Source organism: Clupea harengus, chromosome 8 (genome assembly GCF_900700415.2).
Source record: "Clupea harengus chromosome 8, Ch_v2.0.2, whole genome shotgun sequence".
NCBI lineage: Eukaryota > Metazoa > Chordata > Actinopteri > Clupeiformes > Clupeidae > Clupea > Clupea harengus.
In genome coordinates this window covers 29,135,191-29,145,008 of record NC_045159.1, presented here as the reverse complement: position 1 = coordinate 29,145,008, position 9,818 = coordinate 29,135,191, and the positions used below count along the sequence as shown (strand labels likewise).

Here is a 9,818-nt window from a genome sequence, read left to right as displayed (position 1 = left end):
CCCTGGCAACTAAGGTACCCAAAGCCTGAGAAACAGCCTCAGACCAGGTCACCTCCTCCACCAAACATTACAGTAGACACTAGTAGGCAATCTGGTAGGTAGCGTTCTTCTGGCATCCGCCAAACCCAGATTTGTCCATCGTTCATCACTCGAGAGAGAGAAAGCGTTTCCACTGCTCGACAGTCCAGCAGCGGTGGGCTTTACAGCACTCCAGCTGATCCCTGGCACTGCCCATAGTGATCTTAGACTTGTGTGGCACTGCCCACAGTGATCTTAGGCTTCTGTGGCACTGCCCACAGTGATCTTAGGCTTCTGTGGCACTGCCCATAGTGATCTTAGGCTTCTGTGGCATACGCCCATAGTGATCTTAGGCTTGTGTGGCATACTGCCCATAGTGATCTTAGACTTGTGTGGCACTGCCCATCCACAGTGATCTTAGGCTTGTGTGGCACTGCCCACTTGGCCATGGAAACCTATTTCATGAAGCCCCCGAAGCACGGCTCCTCTGCTGATGTTGCTTCCAGAGGTAGTTTGGAATTAGTGATCGATGCAACAGAGAATAGGCGTTTTCTACCCCCTTCAGCACACGGAGGCCCCCGGCTCTGAGTGTGGGGTGGTTGACCGCTTCCCTGGCTGAGCTGTTGTTGCTCCTAGCTGCTTCCACTTCACAACAGCAGTGCTTCCAGTTTACTAGAGGGCAGATCAAGCATTAGACATTTGACAAACGGACTTGTGGCACCCACTGGCAGTGCCACGTGACGTCACCATGCTCGTCAGTATGACCCATACTACTGCCAGCGTTTGGCTATGGAGATTGCATGGCTGTGTTCTTGGTTTTATGCGCCTGTTAGTATTGGGTGAGGCTGAAACCACCTGAACACAATAATTAGTAGGGGGTGTCCACATACCTTTGGTAATTTGTGTTTGTGTCAGGTCAATTCACAGAACCTAAAGGAGATATACAAAGCTCAAACGTATTTACAAAGACAGGTGGGATTGAGCTTTAAAGGGGACTTGAGCATTCAGTACAAACCAATCAGAGAAACCTCTAATGGCAGGTTACAGAGCATTTCATCAGTAAAGAGTAGAAACAAGGGAGGGGTGGAGGGGTGGAGGGGGGGGGTGTGGAGGGGGGAGAATAGCCTTGAGTTGGGCCACTGAGGTCCGTAGAGGAGCTGGGGCAAGGAAAGTTAGTTTGCAGCCGTCACCACAATAAAGGGCAATTTATACTATAAACAGATATAAACCGCTTAGCCATTCTATTGTTCAAGCTGCAGACAGAATATTAGTATTCACAGAAATAAAGGCAAACCGAAAGATTTCAGACAACATATACATATCAACAAACATAATTACATGTAATTTATATATGTGTACATATATATATAAATTACAAACCAAGGGTATAAGTCTCAAGTATGGAAATATTTACACACAATGATTTCCTGGGGTTGTCTTTTTAAAAAAAAGAAACATCTGTCAGATCTATTAGATTTCTTTCAAAAATAAAAGGACAGGGGGCGGTTCTCACAAGCCCCCTGTAGGCTTGTGTTACACTGAAGAGGTGGTCTAGTTGGTGGGTGAGGAGTTTGTTGTCAGACCACCCCTCTCTACCCTCCTTTCTCCCATCAGGCATGCGTTCAGGCGGGATGAGATAGGCCTCCGTTCAGTTCTGTCTCTGGGGTGGGGAGGGGTGGTGGGCTTGGTCAAGTCACAGGACCCTGGACAGTAATGGGGGGGTGGGGGGGGGGGTCTGCATCAGTGTCTGTACGTGTCTTTTCCTTCTTATGGAGAGAGAGTGCATGGGATAAATAAGAGAGCAGGTATAGTGGTAGAAAGAAAGGAAGAGAGCAAGGAAGAAAAGATGGAACAGGGGGAGAGAAAAAGAAAGAGAGAGAGAGAGAGAGAGAGAGAGAGAAGATCCACTGTATTGTTCTGGTATTGTGTAGCCTTTATCCTCTTCTCAATCCTCGGTTGGATGGGTGGAGATGGTGTTCCCCTGCATGGCAGAGACTTTGGCTTTTGACTGTGAGTGTGTGTTTGTGTTTGTGTTTGTGTGTGGTTGTGTATGTGTGTTTGTATGTGTAAAACAGAAAGAGAGATTGAGAGGCTTCAGGCTGAAGGTCTGTTCCCAGTAATCCCGCATTGGTGAGTAGTTCCAGAAAGTTCCAGAAAGTTCCCGAGAAGAAGGAAGTCCAGCACAGTCACACGCTGGCGTCTCATAGAAGGGTCCCAAATAAAAAATCTCTCAGAGGATCTAGACTGAGTCCATCTGATGAACATAGACCACTTCCATCCACATACGATATTAAGAGCCACGAGTAAGGCCTTTGTCTTCACAGGGGGGACGCTGCTGCTGCTGCTGCTGCTGCTGCTGCTGCTGCAAACATGATCTTCAGGTTGCCTGTTTGACTGTGAGAAGAAAAGACCTGATGTAAGCTCTACCAGAGAAGAACACAAGAGCACTATACAGCAAAGCAAAAGACAAGACAGGTTAGCATTGCCCTACTGATGGTGTGTTTGGGATGTGTGATGATGTCTAGCGAGCACTGACCCATCTCCTTAGTAATTAGGATGAATGTTCAAAGCATTTAGTGGCATATTACAATTTGGCCCAACAGTGGATCCACAGCGACATCATCACATTCTCTAAACCTTTCTTGAAAGAATGAAAGAGCAGTGACACAGAGGAACAACAGACACAGTGGGGACTCAGGTGAGATGGTCTGGCCCTCGTGATGACACGTCTCAGAAGAACTCACCTGAGCAGCAGCTGATGTCACAGACATCAAGGCCAAAGGATAAAGGCAAGAGAAAAGAATAAAAACAAAAATAAAAACTGCGAGGAGAAAGAGAAGAGGAAGGGAAATAAATGGAAAGAGGAAGACAGAAGAGAAGAAATAAGGAAGGGGAAATAACACAGGTGTTAGTCAGAAAACACGTTTGGAAGGGATAAAGATATTACAAATCAGTAGGGAAGTATAGCTTGATGATCACTAAGAAATCACCATGAATACATTATTATTCTAGAGTAATAATGTCAATAATTAACACAGGAATTCGACTCATGTATTCTCTTAGCCAAGAGATACGGTTGAATGAGATCTTTTTTTAGAGATCTATTCTATTCTAGAATTCTATTGCAGAAAGATACATAGAATTCAGGTGGTTATTTACTACACTACGTCCACTTTATATTATGGGATCAAATAAACTCTTTTTAATGGTTTAAAAGCAATATGCCAAAGTCTTCACATTGCAAGACTACGTATACAAAATTCTAGTGATCTTAAATCTTCTTTGAGAGTAGTCCCCATAAGATGCTGAGGGAAGGAGAGAGCGAGCCGGTGCCGATGCCGATGCCGAGACCATTGTCATTCCTCCAGGGTCTTACCTTTTCCTCAAGGTCCTTAATCTGTCTCCTCTGGATGTCTGTTTTATCCTCCAGGTCACGTATCCTCTGTGAGAATGAGAGAGATGGTACGTGTCTTCCATTTGTCCATAGATTTACAGTATTTACATTTAAATCCTCTCTACAGATGTTGTGGGAGCTGGCTAGATATCAACAGGAACACTTAAACACAAACTTTTGCCTGTTCTGTAGGGACACTGAGTCAAATATACAACCTTTTGGGGAGTATGTAGAGGCACACAATACAAATGATTTCATCAGAACCTTATTTTTTCATTTCATTTTTTTTTCCCTACAGAAGAAGTGCTCGGTATTGGGACAACATTTTCAGCAGTTTCCTCATTTATAGATCCATTCAAAAAATGCAAGGATGGGGGAACACTGTGGCGCAAGCAGTAGCCCCGACCATATATACGGGCTTGAACGCCCACGGGTACATGGGTTCGATGCCGACCCGTTGTCATTTCCAGGTCCCACTCCCCACCTCTTCTCGCAATCTCATTTCCTGTCCAAACCTTCACTGTCCTATCTCATTAAAGGCAAAAAAAAAGCCAAAAACAAATCTTTAAAACCAAATTCAAGGATGAAAAGAACATCTCTGGCAATGGTGGGCATGAACATCACACCAGATCATAAAGTAATAATGTAAACTGTCATGCTACTGACATTCAGGTAATCAAGATCGCCACTCCCATGTCAGTGGCCATTATAACCTACTCTCTCACTCTCTCTTTCGCTCTTTCTCTCTCGCTCTCTCTCTCTCTGTTGTGTGTGCGTGTCTTAGTGTGTGTGTATACCTGGTGTGCCTGTTGTGTGTGCGTGTCTAAGTGTGTGTGTATACTTGGTGTGTGTGTGTGCGTGTCTAAGTGTGTGTGTGTATACGTGGTGTGTGTGTGTGTGCGTGTCTAAGTGTGTGTGTATACCTGGTGTGTGTGTGTGCGTGTCTAAGTGTGTGTGTGTGTGTGCGTGTCTAAGTGTGTGTGTATACCTGGTGTGTGTGTGTGCGTGTCTAAGTGTGTGTGTATACCTGGTGTGTGTGTGTGTGTGTGCGTGTCTAAGTGTGTGTGTATACCTGGTGTGTGTGTGTGTGTGTCTAAGTGTGTGTGTATACCTGGTGTGTGTGTGTGTGTGTCTAAGTGTGTGTGTATACCTGGTGTGTGTGTGTGTGTGCGTGTCTAAGTGTGTGTGTATACCTGGTGTGTGTGTGTGTGTGCGTGTCTAAGTGTGTGTGTATACCTGCTGTGCCTGTTGCAGCTGCTCTATCGGTTCCTGCCATACTATCAGCTCTTGTATGAGTGTAGTGTGTGTGTGTTTTGTGTGTGTGTGTTTTGTGTGTGTGTGTGTGTGCGTGTGCGTGTGTGTGTGCGTGCGCGTGCGTGTGTGTGCTGTGTGTGTGTGTGTGTGTGTGTGTGTGTGTGTGTGTGTGCGTGTGTGTGTTTTGTGTGTGTGTGTGTGTTTTGTGTGTGTGTGTGTGTGTGTGCGCGTGTGTGTGTACGTGTGTGCGCGTGTGTGTGTGTGTGTACCTGGTGGGCCTGATGCAGCAGCTCCATGCGTTCCTGCAGCACCTGGCAGTCGAACTCTCGGCTCTTGCGGAGCATCTGCCTGCGGAGCTTCTCCACGGCCGTGCGCAGCTCGTCCTTCTGCGTGTCCGTCAGAGGCTCCCCGTACTTGATCACCTTGTCCTGCTGCAAGGCGTTGTACAGGGTGGCCTCCAGCTCCTGAATTTGCTGTGGGAGAGAGGAACACACACAGACAGACAAGTCAGCACACACACACACGCACAAACCTGTACACATACACCGCACACCGCACATACACACACACACCTGTACACATACACCGCACACCGCACACAGCACATACACACACACAGACACACACCTGTACACATACACCGCACACAGCACATACACACACACACACACACACACACGCAAACCTGTACACATACACCGCACACAGCACATACACACACACACACACACACACACACACACACCTGTACACATACACCGCACACAGCACATACACACACACACACACGCACAAACCTGTACACATACACCGCACACAGCACATACACACACACACACACACACACACCTGTACACATACACCTCACACAGCACATACACACACACACACACACACGCAAACCTGTACACATACACCGCACACAGCACATACACACACACACACACACACACACACCTGTACACATACACCGCACACAGCACATACACACACACACACACACACACACACCTGTACACATACACCGCACACAGCACATACACACACATGCGCGCACACCTGTACACATACACCGCACACAGCACATACACACACACACACGCACACCTGTACACATACACCGCACACAGCACATACACACACACACACACACACACGCAAACCTGTACACATACACCGCACACAGCACATACACACACACACCTGTACACATACACTGCACACAGCACACACACACACACACACACACACCTGTACACATACACAGCACACAGCACATACACACACACACACACACACACCTGTACACATACACCGCACACAGCACATACACACACACACACACACACACACACACCTGTACACATATACACACACACACACCTGCATGTACTCGGCACATACAAATGCACACACACACACAGAAACATCAAGATCAAAATGAACTCAGACAAAGACCGTATGGGGAAACGCAGTGGTCAGGTTTACCATGTAGGCCTGGTCCAGAGCCTGCTTTCTGTAGTCCAGTTCCTCCTCCAAATAACCTTTCTGCTTGCAGAACATTTCCTGAGAATGAACATCATTGTCAGTAACAGCCCAACTACCATCCTTTTCCACAATTCTATTAGGAACACTCTGTGTCATGCCTCAGGCATCAGATGTGCCCAGCAGAACTCCATGAACGCTGCACCCTGTTCTGTTCTGCAGGCACCAGTCCTATGCTATAGAGCAGTGGTTCTCAAACTAGGGGTCGGGACCCCAAGTGGGGTCGCCAAACGTTTTTTGGGGGTCACGAAATGATCTTGCTGCCCTGTGCATCAACATATTAGGCTTTGACATGCTGTATAGTCTATCAGACATGGTGTTTTCTACATCAGGGTGGATAATGAAAACTAATATTGTCTCAGCAAGCAGTCTCATCTTTCAAGATGAAACTGAATTTAGACCTATAATATCCTGTCAAAATGTGTGGGGGGTCGCGAGACTTGGCAAATGGATTTTATGGGGTCCCCGGACAAAAAGTTTGAAAACCACTGCTATAGAGTATGTTAACCATGGGCAGGATAGCAAATGAGCAGCACAACACAAACAGATACTGGCCCACTGTGCACGCTCCATGTGTCCTCTCCAGAACATGTCAGCCATTAACAGGGTGTGTCTGTCTGGGCATTAGTCACCAAACAGTAGCCGTTCACAAGCACAGACGCCAGTGGGGAACTGAGCTACTGTCTCCAGGCCTTTGGAGTCAACCCTATAAACCTGGAAGCCTTTTCCTTCCCATAAATCAACTAACAAATAAGAGTATAGTTTAAGAAGTACTTCAAGTACGTGATGACAAGTGAGAATTAGAGGTACCGTAAATCCTCAAATTGTGGCCGGGGCTTTTATTTATTTTTATTTTATTTACTTGCACAGCGCACCGGCCTGTATTTGGGGCAGGCTTGTATTAGGGGCAGGCCTTTATTTCTTACTTATTATACGGCTCTTCAGAATGTTCCAAAAAGTTCCGTTGGTTTGAATGGGGCACCCAAACGTTAGCAGGTCTGTAATTTCTTGATATTCAGCACTGCGAAAGGTTAATGACCGCTGTCATTGGCAATGGGTTTTAATTACGGGTTTTGCTTATAATTCACATCTTTCATATCATTCCGCAAGAAGTCCGGTCATTTAACGTAGCGGAAAGTCATTGTAACTTGAAGTCAGCAAGTAATAGGTTGCTACGCTCTATTCACATAGTACCTAGTCTCCAAAAACACTCTTTTCACATAGTACCTAGTCTCCAAAAACACTCTATTCACATAGTACCTATCTAGTCTGCAAAAATACTCTATTCACATAGTACCTAGTCTCCAAAAACACTCTATTCACATAGTACCTATCTAGTCTGCAAAAATACTCTATTCACATAGTACCTAGTCTCCAAAAACACTCTATTCACATAGTACCTATCTAGTCTGCAAAAATACTCTATTCACATAGTACCTATCTAGTCTGCAAAAACACTCTATTCACATAGTACCTAGTCTGCAAAAACACTCCACATGGGACACAATGTACTGTATGTTAACCCATCTGCTTGTTTTTTCTTATGCTGTAGGTGTAACCGAGGTAAGTGGGTTTAAGCATTGCATAAATTTAATGAATAACATGACTGATATGCTCAGCTCATCTATTAACACTGTGTACAGTATGTGAATATTCCACAATGGCGGCTGAATCAATCCTTCTCTCATTAAGTTAAGCTATTCTGGGCAGTCAGTGAGTCTGTGATGATGACTCACCATCTCCAGCTCCAGGTCCATCATTTTCTGATGTAGAGCCGCCTCTGTTCCTTCGATCTGCTGTATCCACTAGGGGGCGACAGAGAGTTAGAGTGAGACAGAGGTTTATGTGCCGGTTGTCAAGAGTCTATGTAACGGGCTATCAGTAGCGCCGCACGCCCATACACACATACACACACAGACACGCATGCACTCAATCAGGTCTGGTTAACTCCAGTCCACTAGGGAGCAGCAAGGGGTCATTGAAGGCACTCGGCAAGGCAGGGCTAGTAACATCTAGCTCAATCCCATGTTACATGTGGTACATGTCTGTATGATTCACGTGAAGCGGCTTTTGGACACACACTCAGACACACACCTTTTCCGCAAGAGAGAGCACAGTGCTCGCTTGAATGATGGCTACTTGTTCTTCATTCCGTAAGTTCTGAAAAAAAAGAAAGAAAACTACGAATTACTTATGACCGGACAAACACTTGTCGTTAATTATATTTCTAAGATATCGAGTGAATCATGTCAAAAACGTGCAACAGAGCTTCTGATTTACCCCATTGTCTCCCAGTATGTCCAGGAGTTTAATAAGATCAGGAATACAAACATCCTGAAAAAGAGAGAAAGTGAAGGTCAGGACATGATGACTTGACGTGATGACTTGACGTGATGCCACGGATTAACAGCAGTGCTGTAGTGTAAAGAACAACAAGTATGACACACACACACGGGTTCACCTATAAGACTGAGACTAGCACAGAACTCTCCTTCCCCCTCACCGTTCACCTCACAGTCCTTGGAACTACGACAGAGAGTTACAGACGCACAGCTGTGTCACGTCTTTCACACGAATAGAATTAAATCTTTACTTTTCATTATAAAAGGCAACCAAGACAAGGTTGTACGTCATCTGTCTGATCTGATTGGCACACTTGTGTGACTCCTGATAAAGGGGCTGGGTTTCCCCAAAGCATTTAATGTTGGAGATAGATAGAAGAGAGATTCCAGATGGAGAAGACGTTACCAGATGGAGAATTGCAGAAGTTCTGAAATGCTCGCACATTAATTAAGGTAATTTGTAAAGTATTTCTATTCTAAATGTTGTAACAAACTGTTATTCAACTTTACTACATTTAAAAACCATAGCATTTGACTGAGGTGACATAACTTCGCAAGCTAGCAAGATTGTATCAGTGCTTGATCAGTGAAGCTGAGCACACGCTGTACGATTACAGCCAGATTTGTACCCAGTGTCTGAGCCACTCATTTCAGAGTCGGACTGAATTTCAACTTTGTCGAGCGCTGTTTGTCATGTCAGTGTACAGGGGGGAATGACGAGTGGCAAATCTGATTGATACATTCAAATATCAGTGAGTAGGATTTTCCATCTTTTTACACGTTTGTATCCTCTCGAGTTTAGGAAAAGTAATTTTTGGGACATAATTGCCCTGAAAATTTGTATTGAAATATTGAGAAATTAGGATTTTATGGTGTTTTACCAATGGTAGTCAAAATGCCCTAAAATGGGGTAACATCAACATTACATTTCAGTAGAGTGATTCTGGTGCTTCGAGTGAGGGTAGCAGTAACAGGGGGGCTGTAATGTCTATGGTACTGAGAGTGATTCTGGTGCTTTGAGTTAAGGTACCAGTAACAGGACTGTAATGTCTATGGTACTGAGAGTGATTCTGGTGCGTTAGGAGTTAGGGTACCAGTAACAGGGCTGTAATGTCTATGGTACTGAGAGTGATTCTAGTGCTTTGAGTTAGGGTACCAGTAGCAGGGCTGTAATGTCTATGCCATAAATAAAGAGGGTTGACAGAAAGCTCTACCTTCACCCCCTCCTTCATGCAGTAGATCTGGAGAGCACTGACGCCTTCAGC

The 9,818-nt window shown here is 45.3% G+C and overlaps 1 protein-coding gene across 1 annotated transcript in view; it reads right to left on the bottom strand.

Annotated features, from left to right (window-relative positions):
- Positions 1-2,431: 2,431 nt before the first annotated feature.
- jakmip2 (janus kinase and microtubule interacting protein 2) overlaps positions 2,432-9,818 on the bottom strand; it is a 44,976-nt gene continuing 37,589 nt past the window's right edge. Inside the window, exons 14-21 of the mRNA XM_031572646.2 lie at positions 9,768-9,818; positions 8,492-8,545; positions 8,306-8,371; positions 7,948-8,016; positions 6,155-6,232; positions 4,936-5,139; positions 3,395-3,460; positions 2,432-2,839 (exon numbers count right to left, since the gene is read on the bottom strand). The exon at positions 9,768-9,818 is cut by the window's right edge and continues 48 nt beyond it. Of these exons, the coding sequence (XP_031428506.1) occupies positions 2,789-2,839; positions 3,395-3,460; positions 4,936-5,139; positions 6,155-6,232; positions 7,948-8,016; positions 8,306-8,371; positions 8,492-8,545; positions 9,768-9,818 (639 nt within the window). The 3' untranslated portion in view covers positions 2,432-2,788. The remainder of the gene's footprint in view (positions 2,840-3,394; positions 3,461-4,935; positions 5,140-6,154; positions 6,233-7,947; positions 8,017-8,305; positions 8,372-8,491; positions 8,546-9,767) is intronic.